Source organism: Phyllostomus discolor, chromosome 15 (genome assembly GCF_004126475.2).
Source record: "Phyllostomus discolor isolate MPI-MPIP mPhyDis1 chromosome 15, mPhyDis1.pri.v3, whole genome shotgun sequence".
Taxonomy (NCBI): Eukaryota; Metazoa; Chordata; class Mammalia; order Chiroptera; family Phyllostomidae; genus Phyllostomus; species Phyllostomus discolor.
Window position 1 is genome coordinate 24,279,255 of NC_040917.2, and position 24,366 is coordinate 24,303,620.

Sequence of the window (24,366 nt, forward strand, 5' to 3'; positions counted from 1 at the left end):
GAGACATAGGTGCACAGATGTGAGAGCAATGAGGCCAGTGTGATGATGAGGGGGTCAACGGGAGCGTTCTGGGAGGGAGAATGTTCCAAGAGATCTTTCCTTTCACGAGAAGCTCTTCCTAAAAAAGACAGGAGATGTGAAAGACTCCCTATGAGAATAAGAATACTAATTAGACATTACTGAGTAATAAAATCTTAAGTAACATTGAATACTAACATTTTAACAAACATTTCCTAGTAGCTTTGGTGGTTGGTGCTCACAGACCCAAAAAACTGAGGCTGGGTGAAGACACTTGCAGCATAAGGGACAGTTCCAGGGATGTGGACTCAGAGTTACTCTCACATCATCTCTTGGGGAAGAAAGAACCTCACCCATTTCCAGAATTGTTTCATTTAAAAATTACTGTTTTAAGTTCTAACCAACATGGAGGTGCAAATAGAAATGCTTTCCTTTGTCGCACAACTGAAGAGGGATAATAGCCACTTCAGAAATGATAAACAACCAGAAGTACCAGAAAATCAAACTGCATGGAAGTCTGACAACCAAGTAGATAAGGAAACATCCACCCAGATGGGTAGGAGTGGTGGAGATGGCCAGCCAGTGGAAAGGGTACGTGGCAAGGGGGCAGGCTGCACAGGCAGGTGAGGCAGGGCTGGCTGAGCAGGAAACGAAAACTCAAAGCTTCCTGTAAACTACTGCAGGGGTGGGGTTGCCATGGCCCCCAGTCTCACAGGAGAGTTTGTTGGAAAGAGGGGCTAGAGCAAGCAAGCGAGCAGAATTGATCCCTCTCAGACTGCTCCCCCACAGTTGTGCCACAATGCAGCAAGTAGGTTGCCCACCCTGGAGAACACCTAGGCCGCACCCCTTACTACATAACAGATGCACTGAGACAGAGATATGTGGCCCAAAAAAAAGAACAGATCAGAGCACCAGAAAAAGAGCTAAGCGACGAGGAGATAGACAACTATCTGATGCAGAGTTTAAAACACTGGTAATCAGGATGCTCACAAAACTGATAGAGCTCAGTGGCAAAATGAAGGAAGAAAGGAAGGCTACACAAAGTGAAATACAGCAAAATATGCAGGGTACCAACAGTGAAGAGAAGGAAACTGGAACTCAAATCAACAACTTGGAACAAAAGGAAGAAATAAACATCCAACTGGAGTAGAATGAAGAAACAAGAATTCAGAAAAATGAGGAGAGGCTTAAGAACCTACAAGACAACTTGAAACACTCTACTATCTGACTTGTAGGGATGCCAGAAGGAAAAGAAAAAGAGCAAGAAATTGAGAACTCATTTGAACATATAATGAAGGAAAACTTCTCCAATTGGGAACAGGGAATAGACTTCCACAAAGTCCAGGAAGCCCAGAGGGTCCCAAGGAAGTTGGACCCAAGGAGGAACACAACAAGGCACATCATAATCAACTTTCCAAAGATTAAAGACAGAGAATCTTAAAAGCAGCTAGAGGAAAGGGCACAGTTACCTACAAAGATGTTCCAATAATACTATTAGCTGATTTCTTCAAAAAAAAAAAAAAACTTATAGGCAAAAAGAGGCTGGAAAGGAGTATCTGAAGTCATGAAAGGCAAGGACCTACATCCAAGATGACTCCAGCCAGCAAAGCTGTCATTTAGAATGGAAGGGCAGATAAAGAGCTTCCCAGATAACATCAACTTAAAGGAGTTCATGATCACCCAGCCCTTATTATATGAAAGGGAAAGGGACTTTTCTAAGAAATTGAGGAAGATCAGAAAACATGAATAGTAAAATGACAACAAACTCATAACTGTCAACAACTAAACCTAAAAACAAAAACCAAGCAATCAGCTACAATAGGAACAGAACCAGAGAAATAGAGATCACATGGGGGGCTTTCAGTGTGGAGGGGGAGAGGAAGAATGGGGATGCAAAGGTACAGGGAATAAAAAGCATAACTGGTAGTTACAAAATAGACATGCGGGCTGTTAAAAATAGTATAGGAAATAGAGAAGCCAAAGAACTTATATGTAAGACCCACAGACATGAACTAAGGTGGAGGGGATGCTGGAGGCAGGGGCATGCAGAGCAGTGGGGGGATAAAAGGGAGAATAAATTGGAAGACCTGTAATAGCATAATCAATGAAATATACTTTAAAAATGAAAAATCAATAAAATTAGTGTTTTGTGTCACTTTTGGAGCCCATGTGTTCATATCCCAGAGGAGAGTTGTGCAAGCACAACGAGGAGTGAAGCCAAGAAGAGACAGCAAACCTTTAACAAATATTAACAGATATTGCAAAACTCTCTGAACTTTGATATTCATTAACTGATATAACAAACTGGCATCCTGAACAGAGCACTTAAATTCAGGCTCAACTACCAACTGCTCATGAGGCAGACTCCCGACCCACAGAGCACACCTGGGATATTCGTGTTGATACACCCTCAGGGATGCCCAACATGCTGCTCTCCCTGATCAGTGTCATTGTCACCTTGTGGGTCTCCCGGGCTCATGGACAAGGTAAGCTGCACACAGAGCTGCACGCTCAGCTCCCTCCACCCTGCAACTTCTTGTGGTTCCTACTTGCTTGTGTCTCTGGGTTTAATGAATCAACTTGTAGGAATAGTGTGTATTGTGACATCACAACAGAGAATAACTTACAGGAAGATTAATGTACATTAATCTCCAGGGAAAATAAAATTGTTTTCTGTCTTCTGAGTTCTGCAGTCTGAAAGCCCCTCCACAGATACTAGAGAGTTGTGTGAATGTGCTCATGAAAACTTGACTGGAAAATGGGTGACAGAAAAGCTGGATGATACCCCAAATTGGGAGATTCTTACCACATTCATGCTCTCCTCTTGGACTTGACTCTTTTCCTGGGCAGTGATTTCTGCATTAGCCACCTGTCCTTTTTCTTTTCAGAAGTGACATGCGATCCTCCAACTATTGCCAACAGCCACTACACTCCCGACAGGACCTCATACACACTTGGGCATAGACTCACGTACCAGTGTAAAAGCGGCTTTTATCACTCAGCCCGAGGCAGCACGTCAGAATGCACCACTACCGGCTGGGAACCTCCTCCAAGGTGCAGCTGTAAGTTCCGAGCACACCGGGACCGGATCCTAATTCCACACTGACTTCCGGTGAACACCAGTGCAATGGGGACCGAATGGGCCCCCGTGTTTGCCTTACTGAGAGCGTAAAGCAGGGCACGCAGAGGCATGCTTGGCTTTTCAATGTAGCCACTTCAAGTGAAGTTCAAAATGACGTATGTTTTAATGAAACCCTTCTAATCTTTGGTACTCAGGGTTAAATATGTGTGGGTACGAATATGTACTTCTCTCACTAATATTCTAATATGGGAATTAAAACATTGGGTAAGAATACTACCATTCACCATTGAGTATATTAGTAATTTATTGTTGTGTAACAAATTTACCCCAAATGTTACTGACTGAGAACAACCACCCTCTGCTGACTCAGGGTCACAGCCTCAGCCCTGGGGAGAGGCTCAGCCCCCTAGATCCTGGCCACTCTCTGGGCGGCAATGGGACACTGGCCCAGAGTGTGGGCTGAGGGCTGGGTGCAGCTGGGACCTGCTTCCTAGTTGGCACCTCCCTGGTGGTGCAGGAGCCTCAGGGCCTTAATACCTGGCGTCTCCATAGGATCCTCAGTGGCGCTAATGTCCCCAGGGTGAGTGATCTGAGACACAAGGAGGACACCGCCATGCAGTCTATGACCTGCTCACACGCTGTCCCCTGAGCTGTTTAAATTCTTAAGAAGAGGGTCCGTAAGTCCACCCACACTCAAAGGTGGGGGCAGTGGGCTCCTTCTCTGAGGGAGAAGTGTTGCAGATGCAGCTGATTTTCTGACACCATCACATGTCACAAAGTGCCACTCAGTTCAGCAGGGCATTTACTTCTGGGAGGTTTCCTTGGCCTCCTTCCAAGAGCTTTCTGCCTCCACCCTCACATTCCTCTTGATCTCGTATCAGGTCGCTGTAGAGGCGTCCATGCTGTAGCTGGACACTCCATGAGTGAAAAACAAAATCATGCTAATAGGAGGGCAATGGCCTCAGTGTCAGTTCACGACAAATGTCCACATGAATGTGACAGTGTGATGCCCTTAGAGAGGATGCTGGCATCACAGTGACACAGACCTCAGTGAGCATGACCACCACCAGGAGAGTGTCTGTGTGCTCACCTAGACAGAACTGACAGGCAGCACTGTGTTGTTGCAGGTGTACAACCGACGGATTCCACGTGTGCACGTGTCGTGAAATGACCAGAAACACGTGTTCTTTACACCGTCTGAGTTTACAACCTTTCTTGTCCTACAAACCCTAATGCAATGAGTATAACTATGTTAATAACATAATTCATCTGGGAAACCATTTATCTCTCAGTAGATTCTATTAAAGGAAAACATTATTTATACCATCTTTTGTTTGTTTTTATTGCAAGTTAAGCCATGTGAATATCCAGAAATAAAGCATGGGGAACTGTACTGGGCAGACAGATATAGAGGATACTTCCCGGCTTCTGTGGGAAAATGGTTTTACTACTCCTGTGATGGCAACTATGAGACACCTACACGAGACAACTGGGGCAAAATCACTTGTACAACAGACGGATGGTCACCTAAAGTGCCATGTGTCCGTAAGTAAACCTCTTCCTCCTTCTGCACATGGGGACACTTCTGAGAGGAGGGGAATCACACCAGGGAGAACAACGGAGCTGTGTGACCAGCATAAGGGGGAGGGCTGAGTTCTGTGAGCAGGAAGACAATGCACGTTGTTTCTTTTATTGGAGGTTTTTCATTAAAAACATGAGAGATAAAAACAGACTCTACAAGTATACCTATATCATTTGTACATATTATAATAGTGAACTGCAGATCATTATATTTAATATTATATTTTTAAAAATATTTGGTAGCAGCTTTAGTATTTCTTCTTCTAGATGTTATTTTTGGATGCTTATGCATTCTAATTTAAATATGAGGATAAATTTTAATTTATTATTTTGACCAAATTGTTGGGGTTTTTTCATTATCATTTTATCATTCTTAGGAAAATGTATTTTCAATTACTTGGAGAATGGATATTATCCGAGGGAACAAAGAGTTTCACAGGGAGAATCTATTAGAGTCACCTGCCATCGTGGTTACAGTCTCCCAGACCAGCAGACCACCCTGACGTGTACGGAGAATGGCTGGTCCCCTCCTCCCAAATGCATCCGTGTCGGTAAGAAAACGGGTCTGAGATCCAGGCTGTTTGTGATCTTCTAAGACTTACCTGTAATTTCTGTGACGAAATGTTTATATCACTTTCTTGTTTTGTCAAAGGACTCATTTGGTTTTATTTTTTGAAGTGTGTATAAGTGGAAACGCCAGTTTCTTGATGTATCAATAGCATGATAAAGACACCTGTTGGTAGACATTAATTTAGAAAACCACCCAAAGACTGCAGAGAGGAAACACCTAATTAATACAGAATGAAGAGCAGGATGGCATGTTAGCTGTTCCTATTGTCTCCCCACAGTGACATGGATTTTGGCTATGACACTGGGTAAGGGCAGCTTGGTGAGAGTCCGGAATCCGGCAGACAGGTTCCCCCCGCCCCAGGGGCACAGAGATCCAGGACTGGGTGCATGGAAGGGCCTGGGAGCAACAGCTTCCTCTCCCTGAGTTAGTGCCTCCCCAGTCCTGCACCTGGTGGAGGTTTGGGGTCCGAGACCTCCAGGCTTAGTGGTTTTCTACTTGGTTTTGTTGTTCAGGTTGACTTGACCCACTCAAGGCTCGTTTCTAAACTGATAAAGCTGGTTTGGCAGCCTGCCCACTAGGACGAGGTTATTCAGAATGTGGATAAAGAAGGCCTCTTCTGGCCCCTCTAGTAAATGAGCAGTGTTTAAAGACATCTTTCTAATTTGCCTGATCCCATGTGAAAATCTCTCAATGTTGAGTGTGCCCTGGAAATCTTTGAACTTATGGTTCCCTGCTAGTTCTTCCTCCAGGGGTTACTCCCTGCCCATTTTGGCGGGGCTCTGCCCTGCTCTGAAGTGTGATGTGTTCAGCCTGCAGGTGTGTGGGGCTCTCTCCCTCTGTAGCTCTTCCCACTGGGTTCTCTACACTCCACGTTCAGTGATGTCAGCCTGTTTGAGAACGCCGGGTGTTATCCTTCTATTCGGTGAGAATGACATCTTCAGCTTAAGTGTTTTCTTCCTTGTTGTAATCCAGAGACTTTGCACCCCCACCCCAATAAAGCCACTGTGAGAACAGAGCCCACAGCACTCTCCTTATCTCTCAGCAGTCAGAGCCAGGCGCCGGGCTCATGCACACACACCTCACAGGGTTGTTTTCACAGGTTTGGTTCAGTTTCTTCACTGTGCAGGGCTCGAACTCTCTTCTGTAATCTCGCCATGCATTTCTTCATTTTATTAAATTTCTCCCATGAACCACCTTTTAATTCTGCTCATTTTTCTGTAGTATCTGTTTTCAATTTAATTCTGCTTACATTGTTATTTTTTGAAATATATTTTTCTGTGTTCAGTGTTCATGGAAATGGCATATGTGAAAACGTGTTATGTTGACATGTGCACACGTTACAAACTGACCACCACGTCAACGTCCTTAGCATATCCGACCCCTCATGTATGGACCATGGTTCTGCATGAGGCAAGAACACGTGACTCTTCCTTCTCTGCGATAATTAAAACACATCCTGGGAATGGACACATGCTGGGAGCACTCTGGCATGCTCTAGCATTCCACATGCAGTGCACAGACAGATCCTAATAATTTATTTTTTTACATTTATTTTTTAATCTTCATTTTTATTGGTGACACTTTTACAGATGTCCCCATCCTGCCCTTTGCCCAATGCCACCCAGCCCCACCCCCTTCCTCTGGCCATCAGTGATTTCTTATAAGGCAATCTGAATATTTTAAGTCTTACTTAGTTCCAAGATCTGTTTTTAATGTCTTTTTGAAATTTATTGTTGCTCAGTTACAGTTGTCCTCCCTTTAACCCTTGCTCAACCCAAACCCGCTCCCTCATCCCACAGTCAACCCCCACATTTTCCGTGTCCATGAGTCCTCCATTCCTGTTCCTTTGCTTGTCCCCCACCCTTCTTCCCCTGTTATACCCCTCCCCCACCCCTCTGCTCACTGTCAGTTTCTTCCTTATTTCCATGTCTCTGGATCTATTTTGCTCTTTTGTTTTTTATATTGATTACCTTCCACTCATAGGTGAGATCATATGGTGTTTGTCTTTCACTGCCTGGCTTATTTCACTTAGCATAATGCTCTCCAGTTCCATCCATGCTGTGCACAAAGGGTGGGAGTTCCTTCTTTTTTCTGCTGGGTAACATTCCATTGTGTAAACGTACCACAGTTTTTTGATCCATTCATTTCCTGATGGGCACTTAGGCTGTTTCTAGCACTTGGCTATTGTAAATAACCCTGCTGTGAACATTGTGTTACACAGGTTCTTTTGGATTGGTGACTCAGGATTCTTAGGGTATGGTCTCAGCAGAGGGATCACTTGATAGACAGTCAGTTCCATCTTTAGTTTCTTGAGGAAACTCCACACTGTTTCCCACAGTGGCTGCACCAGTCTGCATTCCCACCAACAGTGCACTAGGGTTCCCTTTTCTCATGAACCTCACCAGAACTTGTTGTTTGTTGATTCAGTGATGATGGCAACATCTTGATTTAATAGTTTTGGAAACTCGTAGCTTGTTTTCTCTGACACCAGATCTTAGATGATTAGAACTTTCCAGGTTTTCATTTACAACAGATGCCTCATTTTTTGTTGTTTTTGTTGTATATTGTTAGAACCCTAATGGGCATGTTTATGGACCCTATGCTTACCTTTCGCTCATGCTTCCATCTTCCATTTAGTGACATGTTTAAAATCGGATATAGAAATTGAGAATGGATTTTTTTCTGAATCTCAATTGGCATACCCCTTACATAAAGAAACACAATACAAGTGCAAACAAGGTTACCTAACAGAAGGCAGTCAGACATCAGGAACGATCACGTGTCTGCAGCGTGGATGGTCCCCTCACCCCAGGTGCATTAGTAAGCCATTCACGGTGTTGAGTTATTCCCCCGATGCTTGTGGCACAAACTCACTTTACCTGATTGCTTTTCCTTGGGCTGGCAGAAGCTGTAGTGGTTCCACTTGAAAAGATAAATAAAAGGTTTTTGAGAAAGTGTGCATAAGTTTTGCCTCTTACAATGAACTACTAGAAGGTAGATATGGCCCATGTTTCAGTTCAGGGTTTTCCCACCATAAAACTTCCCGTGATTCACAAACTGGTGAGGGACCTTCTGTGTGTTCTGGAGTCAACTCATTCATTTCTACATGAGGCCTTGGCCTCGGCCTGTTTTCAGGTGATCAGACTTTTATGTCTGGGTGTATGTTCATTCCTAGACATAGAAGTTATGTGTTTAAGTGAAAACATGTGTTCTAAGTGCATAATATTAGAATAGTGTCACCTGTGTAATTTATATGTGATACAGTAGAGCAGGCCCTCTTCCAAATAAAATTCATATTTTTAAGAAAGCATACGTCAACATCAAGTCAGTGGAGACAAAGAAATGCTTGTTGCCTCCTCGATGTTTATGAGAATATTCTAAGAACACTTTTCTCATTTTATAGTATTTATCCCAAAGCCACGTAATGATATTTTTCATTCACATGAAGTGAATATTTAAATATCCATTTTTATTTTTTCATTTTTTTCAGTTTCTATATTTACAGTGTGAACTAGCAAAAGAAAAATGATGAAGGTTGCCTTTATATCAAACTAATCTATACTAAATTGTGATTAATTATCCATTACAACACTTTTACTAGGAAAGAAAAAATGTCTGTATTATTATTTTTATTATTATAGCTTTCTTTACTTTTTAAATCTTTAAATTAGCTGGCTGCATAAATGTTTTAAAATTTCGGGAAGGTTATTTAAACTTATGTTAACATCACTCCGGGAAGGTGTTAGTAAAAAAATGGAGACTATTTGTTCCACAATTTAATTTCTTATACAAGTTATAAATGTGGAACTATTTCTCCAATCAATCTTCATACGTATAGAAGAATATCCAGTCATTAATGGGATATTAGAAAAAAGCTAAATTAGCAGGTGAGTTTTAAAATTAGTAAGTTCTAAAGTAGATTTCTATAGAATGTTTAAAAATCACTCTCACTGTTGAAAATTAATCTTTTCATTGAACCAATTAACTTTGTTTCTGGCAATGATGGCCCAACTGCTACTGAGTTTGGCACCTACCTCCGTTCACCAAATGCCACTCTATGCTTTGCCAGAACCAAAGTCCAGCACATCTGTTAGGGCCTAGTTTCCTGCTAGGGTGGAATAAATGTGTGAGTGCAATGGCACTGAGAAAAACATCCTTAAATTTTTAGATGATTTAAGTGATGGTAAAACTGCTTTTTTGAAACACCTATTTTCATCTTGAGTAACAATATCAGGACAGTGACTTATCACTGGTATTCTGAGATTGCTCTTATGTGATGCATTTCCTTGGGATGGGACTTACCCCTTTAGAGTGTCTGTTAAATGCTACTGGACATGAACTCTTCAATTCCATTGTGCACTAGAATCTTGTGATATGCCAGTGTTTGAGAATGCCAGAGCCAGAAGTGGCAGCACATGGTTTAAGGTCAATGACAGGTTGGACTATGAGTGCCAGGATAGATATACAAATGGAGACGGATGCACCACAGGCTTCATAGTGTGTGGTCACAGTGGTTGGTCTGGTACACCCTCCTGTCACAGTAAGTCACTTTTCAGAATTATCATAATAAAATTCATTTGAAATGTTTTATTTTTACCAAATTTGGATTATGTGGAATTACTTTTAATGCACAGTGAATAGAACTGAGCTGTCTCCTTCTGATTTAATGCAAATAGGGAGGACAGGAGTTTTGAAGTCTAAAGACAATATCCCATCCAACCCAGTGCACTGACGTGCCCTGGAGTCCGAGCACATCACAGATCTGTGATGAAAGTGTAACTGCAGTCTCACTCTGAACACAAGCTTTTACATTATATAAAACCAGGCACTCATCACCAAATTTACATTTCCCTACAACTTCCTCAGCAATTTTGCTCCCAAGTTTGTGTTCACACCCACCACTCTGCTTGAGAGCTAATTTCTGCAGATCCCTAGAGGGGCTCTTTATTTTCTGATCCTCAGTAGTTCTGCGGACTGTTACGTGAATCTCCTTCAGGTTTGCCAGTCAGCTGTCTGTTTTCCAGGGTTAGAAATAGAACTGCCATCTGTGGGCAACTGAGCAATGCAGAGTATTCACCCTGCAGGGACCAGTATTTGCCAAGCTTTCAAAACAAAACAATATTTGGGAAATGTCAGGGATTCTACTCACAATGTGGGAGAATGTTGGGTGGGGAGGGGGCAGAGTGATGGCTGAGGAGACACAGAGCAGAGGACAGCTTTGGGTTATCTTTGGTGGTGGAAAACACAGGTAATGTTCCTGAATGTTGGGTGTCAGACAGGGTAATCATCAAAGGACTCTTGTGTTTATTTTCAGTTGTTTTCATAAGTAAGCAGGTAAGTGGAGATGGCTTTTGGGAAGGTGCTGCAGGCAGTAGAAAGAGCACTTTGAGAGGAACATCTCAACTTGACCTGGACACATGATCACTGAGCTGCCCAGAGAAAATCAAAACTGGATTGTAAACTACAGAGTTGGACAGTTAGGTCTAGCCCGGAGATCTGTGTTTGAGATTATCACCACAGAAATGATGAGACCTCCTTGAGAAGAATACAGAATGAAAAAAAGAAGAACCAATCTGTGATTTTATGAGACCCAGACTTACTTCTCTGAATGTTTTCCGTACCAGGTCTCAAAAGGAATGTATCAAGTCTTTTCCATCTTAAAACAAAGACATAAATAGCTTTTCATTCTACTTGTGTCCAAATAGTTTTAAATTGATAATAACAAATGTATTAGGTTACTTCATTTATTAAGTAACAGTAGAACTATACTTGATGAAAGTCACTAAATCATTTTAAATAAAACAGAGGTGAAAGTCACTTTACTATTTACATTAAAATCATACTCAATGTGTTCATTAAAGAAAAAATTAAAATTAAAGTACAAGTGAATTAAAGATAAATACACTGATTGCCCATTGCCAAATATGTATCTCTCACAACCATTTCATATATAAATTTATATTTTAGTGCTATGATGCTATTAATTAGAACTTTAATATGAAGTTGTAACTGACTTTCACACTTTAAGCTGACAGGAGCCTCTAAGTTGTTTTGTGAGTGTTGTTTAAAATTTAGAAAATTTAATGGAAATTATATTATAAATCATGAGAAACCAGAGCTGAACTTCAACTGGAGTCCTCTATGTCTACAGAGAAGCTGTGATCCCTGAATGTGGGTGGGAACTCAGTAACTAGTGAGTCCTGTCTGAGGAGCAGCCAGGGGACCTAAAAGATGGGCTTTAAATACTTACCATTAACTCCCTCAAAAGTATGGTAGACTAAGCACATTTATAGTTATTAAAAAATAAAACTGTATACAAGAAAAACTAAACCTTATGCAACAAAATTTAAGGAGATTAACTGAAAGAAAACAATAAGGACAAGGTAACCAGTGAGTGTGAGTGATGCTTTTGGGACATGAGAGGAGTCACAACAGACCATCGCTCATGTGTGGGCATTGTGCAGGAAGACCCAGCAGAGAAGCTAACAGATAAGAGTTCAAAATATGAGGACTCCCCATGACAATGGAAGAACGACTTTCAGAGAGAGATGATGTTCAAGTGAAATGACTAAGCGAGGAAGGAATTCTGTGTATTTGAGGACCGCTGATGGCCAGAGCAGCGCAAACAGAGTGGGGAGGAGGAGAAGTGGTTCAAGTCCAACCAGGAAGCCCTGAGTGAAAAGGAGCAGACCTGCAGGGACAGCCCTGGGAGGTTCCCGGTGGGGGAAGGGCCGCATCTGCACTGATGGGAACCTGCTCTGAGGCTGCTCCCCAGGAATGGACCACAGTCCCTGCTAGGACAGTCCAGGCAGTGGGACTGCGGTACTCCAGGGGCATGAGTAGAAATGGGGACGAGAGGATGTGTAGGAGGAATCTGTGGGAATGACACCATCTCCATCTGACGTTAGATGGCATGGGAAGAGACTCAGTAGGAATCTGTTTAATGTATTTACAGACTGACCAAATCCCTGGGATTTTAACTGCAAAGGTGTACTTCCCCAAATTAAACTACTAAGGTGAGAAGTTCAAAAGCAAAGTTGGCCCGGTGTTATTTGGGTCCAGGCTTCTCCCTAGTCTCTTCTCACCAACTTGTGGTTCTCCATTCCATGGTCACCAAAGGACAGTGGACAAGGAGGCTATAGACACTGGGAGGGCAGAGATGGAATGTTCCAGCTGTCCTCCAGGGAAGGCTAGTGCTCCTCTCAGTCAAACTGACAATGACCAGAGGGGTGGGGAGTGGGGGAGAAAAGGGGAGAGAAGGGGAAGGGTCAAGTCCAGAAACATGTATAAAGGACCCATGGAAAAAGAGAACAGGGAAAGGAGGGTTGAATGTGGGATGGGGATAGGGCATGGGAGATACATGGGAGAAAATGGGGACAACTGTAATTGAACAACAATTTAAAAAACTTAAAAAAAAAACATTTCCTTATATGGCAGAGATCACATCTCAATTTCACAGCCACAAGCTCAGGGAAGGCTGGGCAGTCGGTTCTTTTCCAGAGACACCTACATGTAGGTGGGAACAAGACCTGGTCACTGTGCAAGAGAGACAAGGAGGCAGTGATATGCAGATATCCACTAAGGCAAGGTGACAGGCCTCTCAGCCCATTTGCATAGTGAATAAGGGGTCCCACCCATTCTCTGTCAGCATGTGCATGTCATGGAGGGGACTGCTGTATGTAAAAATGCACCAACACCAGAGGGGTGAAAACATAGGTAAATATTTGTGACGGCATTTCACATGCGGTGCTGACACACACTTCTGTGTGTAGAGTGGTTGCTAACGGGGAAGGGTGTCGTCCCTCTCTTTCCATTCATTCAATGTGACTCTTGTCACAGCAAGCCCATGGGGGAGGGACTCCTTAGGGAGCTTATGGGCGTACTGGCAACACGTACTGTGTTGTCACCTGGCACACTCTTCTCATTCCCTTCCTCGTATTTTAAAGTGATCAACCCCTTCTACCTGATCCCTTCCTCAGAGTCTTAAAGTACTAACCCTCTGTGACACCCACAGTCTCACACTTGCTGAGCTTTTCCTTATTACCATGAGGACACAGAGAAGGACAGAGGAAACCTCTCTGTGTGACAAACCTCAGTACTATTGACCTAGGTCCTTTCTCCCCCCTCAAACATTGTAGGACCACCTGCATGTTAAATTTAACATTTACCAATGTATGATTTTACATCCAAAACTTTTCTCATACCAATATTCCCATCCAATTACTTTTGCCATAGCATAAAATTGGCAAAACCACTAACACAAAACCACTAATACACAACTTAGATAAGGTATATCTCATAAACTTTATCCTGAGTAAAAAATGCTGAACACAATAATAAAGTTTATTATCTCAACATCAACTAATGAGGTAGTTGACTTGTAAGATATCAATGCAACATTTTTAAAACACTGTTTTCCATTTCTTTGCTTGCCATGGCCTTTCTTTAATGAAATCCGTACCTTTGCAATTCATTTTTATACTCAATTTCAATGAGTTTTCTATTATAGCAATCATGTGGATGACACGGTGCACTATGTAAATACATGGGTTGTTTATCCAAGGACTACAGCTTTAACATACACATTCTAAGAATGTCTGGTACATAAATACACGCATTGCCTCTTAAATTCACAAACTCATTGTCCTTAAAATGACTCATCATACTACGTTAGTGTAACTCAGTAACAGCTAGTGACATGCAGGTAAAAATTGATGTTACTGGATGTTTCTTCTATACATTTGGAGACTTTGAGTGACAGGAAAACGATGCACAGGGAAATCTGTGGTAGGGTGCTCTGCACAAAGTGACACTGAGTGTCAGAGAGTTTTCAAGTGATACTTCACTGGTGTCACACACAATTAGGGTCATGGTGATTTCCCCCAGAAGAAGGTCTCCTTGCTGCATTACCCATGGTGTGGCCTTACACATACAATTGTCAACTCTTCTTCCCTCTAGAACGTTGTGACATGCCGATGTTTGAGAATGCCACAGCCATCATCACTGGAAAAGCATTTAGGCCCAATGACACGCTGGACTACCAGTGCCTGGATGGCTACGAAAACAGAGATGGACACACCTCAGGCACCATGGTGTGTGGAAAGGATGGCTGGTCCGGCTTGCCAAGCTGCTTCAGTAAGAATTTCATTTCCAGTGCTTCCTTTGTCAAGAGTTGAAAAGTCTGTTTCAACATAGTGTTCATTTGAGTGGAAATTATCCACCACACTTCTAAGTCACAGGTTACAATGCAGGACAGACTTCAGAGTTGCTATGGAGCTTCATTTACATAGTCTGCAATAAAACTAGAATTTCTCCTCAACATTGAAAATGCTATTTTTTTAGAATCTGCAGAAAAGTGCGGGCCTCCTCCAGCTGTTGGCAATGGAGACATCACCTCCTTCCCACTGACTGCCTACCCTCCAGGGTCAAGAGTTGAATACCAATGCCAGGCCTACTATGAACTTCAGGGTCCTAAATATGTAACCTGCAGTGATGCTAAGTGGTCTGAACCACCAAAATGTCTAGGTAAGCTCTCCATATTCTTCCGGATCCTGAGAAAATTATAGGCATGTTTCAGTGCTCATACATAGTCTAGCAATCCTGCAGTGGTACTCTAGACTGTGTTCTCAGACAGCTGTCCTGCCGGAGGTTGGACATTCTAACACTCACTTGTAAGGCCAGATGCTGGGAAAATTCCTAAGTAAACAATAGCAAAGTTTCATTAAAACAGGAAGGTTCAGACATGCTGATTTTTTTACCTTTTTTTAATGATTTTATTGGGGTGACTTGGTTAATAAAATTATACAGGTTTCAGGTGTACAGTTCTATGATACATCATCTGTAGATTACATTGTGTTCACCACCTTGAGTCATCCACCATCCATTTACCATTCTTCCTCCTTTTACCCTGTTCCAGCTCACCTCACCCCTCTTCACCCTGGAAATTACCATACTGTGGTCCATGTCCATGAGTCTACCCAGTGCCCAACCACCTCCCCTCTGACAGCTCTCAGTCTGTTCTCTGTATCCAAGAGTCTGTCTCCACTTTTTTTTTTGTTTATTTTGTTCATTAGATTCCACATATAATGGAAATCCTGTGTATGTGTCCCCTTCTATGGGATTTGTAGCAACATCAGTGCTCCTGACCCTGGAAGTGGCAGCACTGGAGATCCACTGTATACCTACAAGTCAGAGTCATCTAGAAATAGCTCCAAACTAGAGTTTATGGGAAAAAGGTGTTGAAATTCCAAGATAAATTCCCAGCCTCACCTTTGAATGACAAGTCTAAGACGTGATTCACAGCACAGCCATTCCCTTCTCCAAACACTGAGAATGGGAACCAGTTATCAATATCTGAGGACACAAAAGCAATTCTGTGTGTGACAGAGAGGTCAGACTGCATTCTGAGTCACTGATTGGAAATTCCAAGTGTTGAATCCCAGTCAGGTCATATATGTCCCCAGATGTGTGCAGGGGCCACTGATGAAATTTCTCTCTCCTCTCTATTCCTCCCTCCCTCTCTTACTAAAACTCAGTAAATGTAAAGAAAAGTTCAATAGAAAAGCAGAAAGGAAATTCCTGGAATGGATGTTTGGAGGTATGTAGACCTCATCTAGTACATACTTTTGGTTATTAACATGCATGAGAATGTTTGTTGGACTTTGAAAACCTATGCATATCCCAAGTGATGTAAATTTTTATGAAGCTTCATCATGTAAGAGTTAATGGGATGTGGGGGAACATGATTGGAGCTATTTCTAAGGCCTCATCAATGTCAGTGATGGTGGAACTAGAATGCAAAACACTGGGGTGAAGAGAAGAGAGAGAGGAGCCCATGGTGTGTTTGAAATTTGGTATATGATTGGATAAACATGCAGTTCACGTGTAAATGGACTACCTCTCAGCTATAAGATGAAACACTGATATTTGCGACAACCTGGATGGACATTGAGAATATCATGTGAGTGAAATGTCAGACAGAAAAGGACATCAACCACATGGTTTCACTCATACATGGGACATAAAACTGAAAGAAATGGATGAACAAACAAGAACAACAACAAACAAAAACTAGTGACATGGACAACGGTATAGTGGTTCTAGAGGGAAAGGACATGGGGGGTACAAAGGGAAAGGGGATCAACTATCTGGTGACAGAAAAAGACTTGACTTAGGATGGTGGACACCAGATGATGTGACAGAGAATTGCACCCCTGAAAGCTTTATAATCTTATTCACCAACACCTCCCCAGCACACTCAACAGAAGAAAGTTAAAATTACTCACATGTAATAATTTCTACAATGCAGTAGCAGCTTGTTTACAGAAAGAGACAAGGTCTACAACAATATTGTAACATATGAAATACTGCTTGCAGTCACATTGCAGTAGCAATGCACTAGAAACTCTGATGTCACAAAACACTTCAAAAAAGAAATATTTATAATAATTTTACACAAGAGGACATGGGGACATAGTAAGGTAGAGAAATTTGATCAAAACAAGTTGGGATTCAAATCTACTCTATGTATATATCTGTGCCTCTCTGCAGCCTGTCTTGACCTTGAACAAGTAGAAGATGATAAATGACAGACAGACAGACAGATAGATAGATAGATAGATAGATAGATAGATAGATAGTTAAGGTGTAATGGATCATTGGGTGGATGGATTGACATAATGATGATTTATATACATTTGTGTGGGTAAGTGTATTTTAATATTTAAATAGATTCTTTATTACAAATATTGTGATTTTCTTTAGTTCTCTTTCCACATGGTGGGCATAACAGAAAAATACAAACATCAGTATATTACCATTGAGATTACATGATCATCTTATGTTGTCCTCAACTATTCACTGGGTTGAAGCTTCATTAGTCCACAAAAGGAAAGATTATTCATTGTTTTATTTATTTGTCTACTTTCAGATCCCTGTGTCATATCTGAAGAAATCCTGAATGAAAATAACATACGGTTGAAAGGGAAAGAGGACAAGACACACTACGCAAAAACAGGGGATATCATTGAGTTTACGTGTAAACCGGGACACAGTACAGTGACTTCAGGGCAGTCACTTGAAGCCGTGTGTCGGGAAGGGACAGTGCAGTTGCCCAGATGTGAATGAAGGTGCTTCCACCTGCTATCTGTACTTGCTCATCACTTCTTAAAAATATCCAGACATTTCCTGCTCTTTTCTATCTTAGTGTAGGGAAATCAGTACAATACAGTAGTTTGAACTTTGAACCTGATCTTCTTCCAAACGTGGTAAAATAAACTATGTCATCATTTACACTTGTACCAAGACAATCATTATTCACCATTTTGAGCATTGGACTAGTTGCCTACAGATTATTGAACTCAGTATGGATGACAGTGTGGCTTTGTGAATCTTGGATTGGAGGTTTAGCAGTGAACACATGTGAGTTTAGGATTTACTTGAGGAACTCACACAATGAAAATGTTAGATGGTAAAACAGTGAGTGAGAACAGGCCTGTCACTCTGTCCCCTTGCAGCTGTCAACAGGGGGTCCCTGGACCAGGAAAGGAGTTTGTGAGGGTGACACAGATCCATCCTTCGTCCTGCTCCCCTGTGTGTGTTTGGAACTGTGTCACAGTGTCGGGCAGTTGCTCTTCTATCTGCAAAAGCAACACCTTATTTGAAAGCTGTGCATCTTATACTACCTGATTATGGAACAGTTTCCTTAATGCAAAGTTAATATACGAGCCAAATTTTTATTTTCTCATAACTTATTTTCAAAGCACATAGAAAACAAAGTTTCTATCAAATTGAAGAGCTCTGTCTAATAACCAGTCTCCAATTTACTTAGGGCTAGACTTCATAATCCCCATTCTTTATTGTAAGCCTCTGAATGTAGTGCACCTTAAATGACCAGATATCTCAAAGCACATTAGTTACAAATATCTCAATGCCCAGGATGCACAGAAACTCTTGCACTCTGTGGTGTGGTGTATTAAGGGTTTACAAAAAATCAGTGCTTTTCTATGGTACTATGGAAAAGTACCTTTTTCTATGGACAAGGTACAGAGGCCAGAACTGGGTGTCCGGATACACAGATTGTTGTTCACAGACCCTAAGGACTGAGACTGGGTGAGATCACATACAGGACAAGGGACAGTTACTGGGACATGGACTTGGAGTTATTCACACTCCACCTCTTGCTGGAGAAAGAACCTCGCCCAGTTCAAGAGTTGTTTAATTTTAATTAGTGTTCCATGTCACTGTTGGATTGGGTGTGTTACTATTTCTAAGAAAAGTTTCACAAGAACAATGAGAAAGTGAAGTCAAGAAATGATTGTGAAACCATTAACAAAAATTTACAGATCTTGCAAAACTCTCTGAACTTTGATTTTCACTAAGTTACCTCAACAAATTAGCATCCTGGTAGTGCCCTTAAATTCAGGCTCACGCTAACAACTGCTCATGAGGCAGACTCACACCCCACAGAGCACGGCTGGCATATTTGTGTTGATACATCGTTGGGGATGCCAACATGCTGCTGTCCCTGATCAGTGTCATTGTCGCCTTGTGGATCTCCTGGACTCATGGACAAGGTAAGCTGGACACAGAGCTGCACACTCAGCTCCCTCCAACCTGAAACTTCTTGTGGTTCCTACTTGCTTGTGTCTCTGGGTTTAGTGAATTTACTTGTAGCAATAGTGTGTATTGTGACATCACAAAAGAGAATATCTTGTAGGAAGATTAATGTATATTAATCTCAAGTGAAAATAAAATAGCTTTCTGTCCTTTGAGTTCCACAATCTGAATGCATCTCCACAGATATTAGAGAGTCATGCGAATATGCTCATGAAAATTTGACTGGAAAATGGGTGACAGAAAAGCTAGTTGATCACAAATTGTCTTCAGGAGTCTTATAACACTTGCTCTGCTCTTACAGACGTGACTCTTTCCCCGGGCAGTGGTTTCTGCATTATCCACCTGTCCTTCTTCTTTTCAGAAACAACCTGTGATCCTCCAGCTATTGCTCATGGTCTGTATGCACCTCTCAGGACCAAATACAGACTGGAAGATGTAATCACGCACCACTGTGACAATGGCTTTTATCCCTCCTCCTGAAGGAATGAGACAAGATGCACTGAAGGAGGCTGGGCACCTCCTCCCAGATGTATCCGTAAGTTCTGTTGAAATCATGACCTGCTTCCTAATTCTGAAATGACTTCTCTTAAACATAAAAATGAGGATGCAATACGTCTCCCTCCCTGACTTGCTGAAAAGGCAAAGCAGAGGATTTCATTTCATCCATTGCTTTTCAAAGTGGCTGAATCTCAGTAAGATGAAATCTTACCACTGTAATTGAAAACTCTTTCAATTGGTACTCTTCAATGTTAAATATGTGCATGTGTTTATAACTGTTTCTCTAAATAATTTATTTCAAGTATCAGAACTAAAACTTTGGCTAAGACTAGTCTTATCTAACAAGTATATTAGTCATGTATTCCTTTGTAAAAACTTCCCCATAACATTCTGACTGAGAACAACCACCCTCTCCTGACTCAGGGTCACAAGGTCAGCCCTGGGGAGAGACTCAGCCCCCAGTTCCCGGTCACTCTCTGGGCAGCACTGGGACACTGGCCCACAGTGTGGGCTGAGGGCTGGGTGCAGCTGGGACCTGCTCCCAAGTGGGCACTTCCCTGGTGGTGCAGGGGTCTCAGGGTCTTAATACCTGGTGTCTCCATAGGAGCTTCAGTGGCACTAACTGTCCCCAGGGTGAGTGATCTGAGACACAAAGAGGACACCTCCATGTCATCTATGACCTGCTCACACATTGTCTTCTGAGCCATTCCTACCTTTAGAAGACAGTCCCTAAGTCCAGCCCACATTCAAAGGTGGGGACAGTGGGCTCCTTCTCTCAGGGAGGAGAGAGGAAGACATAGTTGATTTTCTGACACCATCACATGTCACAAAGTGCCACTCAGTTCAGCAGGGCATTTATTTCTGGGGAGGTTTCTTTGGCCTCCTTCCAAGAGCTTTCTGCCTCCACCTTCACGTTCCTCTTGCTCACATATCAGGTCGCTGTAGAGGTGTCCATGCTGCAGCTGGACACTCCATGAGTGAAAAACAAAATCATGCTAATAGGAGGTCAATGGCCTCAGTGTCAGTTCAGGACAAATGTCCACAGGAATGTGACAGTGTGATGGCCTTAGAGAGGATGCTGGCATCACCGTGACACAGACCTCAGTGAGCGTGACCACCATGAGGAGAGTGTCTGTGTGCTCACCTAGACAGAACTGACAGGCAGCACTGTGTTGTTGCAGGTGTACAACCGACGGATTCCACGTGTGCACATGTCGTGAAATGACCAGAAACATGTGTTCTTTACATCATCTGAGTTTACAACCTCTCTTGTCCTACAAACCCTAATGCAATGAGTATAACCATGTTAATTAGAGAATATAATTCATCAGGGAAACCATTTATGTCTCAGTAGATTCTATTAGAGGAAAACGTTATTTATGCTGGGTATTTTTGTTTATCTCCACTGCAAGTTGAGTCTTGTGAATTTCCAGAAATAAAACATGGAGTCCTCTGTAGGGAAGATGTATACAGAAAACATTTTCCCACTCCTGTGGGACAGGGGTATTACTATGCCTGCGAGGACTACTATGTGACTCCTCTCACACAGCTGAACTGGGCTACGATCACTTGCACACCAGAAGGATGGTCGCCTGAGGTTCCCTGCCTCAGTAAGTAAACCTCTTCCTCCCTGTGCCCGTGGGGACACTTTGGAGAGGAGGGGAACTAAACAAGTGAGGACAATTAAGCCTGGATGACAGACATGGGTTAAGGGGAGAGTTCTATGAGCAGAAAGACCAATCCTTGTTTTGTGGGATGTTCTTCATCAAAAACATGAAAACATGAGAGACAAAAATGGACTCTACAGAATACCTACGTCATTTTTATATATTCTAATTGTGATTTACAGATAAATTATATTCACTGTTGATTTCTTTTTAAAAACATTTAGTGGCAGCTCTACTTGACTCTCTGAGTCACTTTTGGATACTTATGCATTCTACTTTATATATCATAAAGATAATTTTTAATTTATCATGTTAATCAACCAGTGGGGCTTTTCATTATCATTTTATCATTCTTAGGAAAATGTGTTTTCAATTATTTGGAGCATGGACATTCCCCACCTGATGGACAAACATATTTACAGGGTCAGTCTGTGAGCGTTGCCTGCCACCCTGATTAAGCCTTCCCAACCAGCAGACCACAATGACGTGTATGGAGATGGTTGGTCCCCTCCTCCCAAATGCATCAAAAAGAAAGCTCCTCTGAGATACAATCTGTTTACAACTTTCTGAGTCCAAGACTTATCTCTGTGGAAAGTGTTATGTATCAAATATCAAGCTGAGTGTATCAAGGCTTTTTTGTCTTAAAGACATAAATACAATTCCACTCTAATTGTGTCTAAGCACTTTAAACATTTTAAAAACCAATAGATTATGTCATTTTATTGAATTAAGCAACAGCAGAACATTAGTGACATCATGAATGTCACTAATGATGGTAAATAAAACAAAGGTTAGAGTCATGTTAGTTTAGTATTTACATTGAAATCATGCTAAATGTATTCATTGAAAGAAATTAAAATATACCTTATATTTTAAAAATAAGCTGACTTCCCATTGGTGCATATACACACACACACAGTTCACGAACATTTCACATATAAGTTTATGCATTAGTGCTATGATGTTGTGAATTAGGACTCTAATATAAAGTTATAACTGGCTTTCTAATATTAAGATGGCAGATTTGGTAAGGATTCCTGCTGGCAGGATTCTCCGCAGCCTGTCCTGACCATAGAGAATGAAAAAGATTAGATTCATGGATAGATAGATAGATAGATAGATAGATAGATAGATAGATAGATAGATAGAATATAGTGGATTATTGGGTGGGTGGGTGGGTAGATAGATGTACAGATATAAAGATTATTTACATATATATAGTACATATAAGTGTATCTTAATAGAAGATTGTTTATTAGAAAGTTTGTGGTTTTCTATAGTTCTCTTTCCACATTGTGGGTATAAGAGAAAAATAGACATTGATTGAACTTAGCAGAGTGTGAATGAACTTGGAGCATTTGTGGGCACTGCCAGCTGAATGGGAAATGGAGAGTGAAAACCATGACCATGTAGAGCAGGTTCACATACCTGCCCTGGACATGAGCACACAGGGGTGAGTGCTGTGCACACCAGAGACAGAGGTCAAGGCTCCAGACTCAGGTGCCAGGGTCCACACACATCTGCCCCCTGCTAAGCTCCATGACCTTGGACAATATGACTGAACTGCCCTTGCCTCAGTTTCCTAGTGTGTGAGTAGCAGTAGCTGCCCCATGAATGAGCTGGAGGATGTCACAGGAAGTGCCAAGGACAGCACTTAGCCAACGTTAATAAATATTAGCCATTGAGATTACATCATCATCTCATGTTGTCCTCAACTAGTCATTAGCTCAGAGCATTCTTAGTCCACAAAAGCAAAGGTCATTCATTGTTTTTATTTATTTGTCTACTTTCAGATCCCTGTGTCATATCAGAAGGAATCCTGAATGAAAATGACATACGGTTGAAAGGGAAAGAGGACAAGACACACTACCCAAAAACGGGATATCATAGAATTTACGTGTAAACCGGGACACAGTACAGTGACTTCAGGGCAGTCACTTGAAGCCGTGTGTCGGGAAGGGACAGTGCAGTTGCCCAGATGTGAATGAAGGCGCTTCCACCTGTTGCCTGTACTTGCTCATCACTTCTTAAAAATATCCAGACATTTCCTGCTCTTTTCTATCTTATTGCAGGGAAATCAGTACAATACAGTAGTTTGAACTTTCATCCTAATCTTCTCCCAAAGGTAATAAAATAAACTATGTCATAATTTAGACTTTACTGAGAAAAGCATTACTCACCATTTCAGGGATAGGACTACTTTCCCAGACATTATTTAAAATATTTTATTTTATTTATTTTAGATAGAGGGAAAGTGGGGGAGAAAGAGAAGGACAGAAACACAGAAGTGTGGCTGCCTCTTGCACACCCCCAAAATGGGGACAACCCAGGCATGTGGCCTGACTGAGGCTCAAACCACTGACCCTTTGGTTCACAGGCCAGTGCTGAACACTGACCCACACCAGCCAGGGCTACTTGCCTACAGATTATTGAACTCAGTATGGATAAGAGTGTGGCTTTCTGCATCTTGGATTGGAGGTTTAACAGTGAACACATGTGAGTTTAGGATTTACTGGGGGAGCTAACACATTGAAAACGTGAGATGGTAAAACAGTGAGTGAGAACAGGCCTGTCACTCTGTCCCCTTCCTGCTGTCAGCAGGGGATCCCTGGACCAGGAAGGAGTTTGTGAGGGTGACACACATCCATCCTTCGTCCTGTTCCCCTGTGTGTGGTCAGAACTGTGTCACAGTGTCGGGCAGTTGCTCTTCTATTTGACAAAAGCAACACCTTATTTGAAAGCTGCACATCTTATACTAGCTAGTCAAGGAACAATATACCTGATGCCAAGTTAATATAGGAACTGAATTTTTATTTTCTCAATGCTTATTGTGAAGGCATTTAAAAAACATTTAAAGTCCCCATCAAATAGAAAGCACTGCCTTAAAATCAGTCTTCAAATTACAATTGAGCACAAGTATGTTAGTCAAACTACCTCTCAGGGCTAGACTTCATACCTCCCATTTTTCTATTGTAAGCTTCTGAATGTAGTGTACCTTAAATGACAAGGTACCTCAAAGCACATTAGTTACCAATATCTCAATGCCCAGGATGCACGGAAACTCTTGTACACTATGAAGTGGTCTATTAAAGGTTCACCAAAAAATTGGTGCTTTTCTATGGACAAGAAGGTACAGAGGCTGGAGAGGGTCCAGATACACGGGTTGGTGCTCACAGACCCTAAGGACTGAGGCTGGGTGAGGACACATACAGGACAAGGGACAGTTACAGGGATGTGGACTCAGAGTTATTTCCACTCTGTCTCTGGGTGGAGAAAGAACCTTCCTTTTTTCAAGGGTTGTTTATTTTAAAACATTGTGGTTCATATAGACT

General features: G+C 41.9%; 1 protein-coding gene and 2 long non-coding RNA genes across 11 annotated transcripts in view; 2 read left to right on the forward strand and 1 right to left on the reverse strand.

The window, feature by feature from the left end:
* Positions 1-17,421, forward strand: part of LOC114512472 (complement factor H) — a 157,561-nt gene extending 140,140 nt beyond the window's left edge. For 3 of the 9 annotated variants that reach the window (XM_036016225.1, XM_036016224.1, XM_036016226.1), the window contains 7 exons: positions 2,907-3,080; positions 4,451-4,645; positions 5,059-5,232; positions 7,890-8,072; positions 14,211-14,387; positions 14,595-14,777; positions 17,182-17,405. In XM_036016225.1, the coding sequence (XP_035872118.1) occupies positions 2,907-3,080; positions 4,451-4,645; positions 5,059-5,232; positions 7,890-8,072; positions 14,211-14,387; positions 14,595-14,777; positions 17,182-17,378 (1,283 nt within the window). In that variant the 3' untranslated portion in view covers positions 17,379-17,405. Of the gene's footprint in view, positions 1-2,392; positions 2,505-2,906; positions 3,081-4,450; positions 4,646-5,058; positions 5,233-7,889; positions 8,073-14,210; positions 14,388-14,594; positions 14,778-17,181 lie in introns of those variants that run through there. The other 6 variants (XM_036016227.1, XM_036016229.1, XM_028531433.2 and 3 more) reach the window with 5 other exon arrangements.
* On the reverse strand, positions 134-24,316 carry LOC118498360. The gene is made up of 3 exons (XR_004900861.1): positions 24,209-24,316; positions 15,860-15,864; positions 134-255 (listed from the first exon to the last, which is right to left on the reverse strand). It is a non-coding gene; the product is annotated as an uncharacterized LOC118498360 (long non-coding RNA).
* Positions 18,687-20,810, forward strand: LOC118498359. The gene is made up of 3 exons (XR_004900860.1): positions 18,687-18,826; positions 19,231-19,404; positions 20,780-20,810. It is a non-coding gene; the product is annotated as an uncharacterized LOC118498359 (long non-coding RNA).
* Positions 24,317-24,366: the final 50 nt, after the last annotated feature.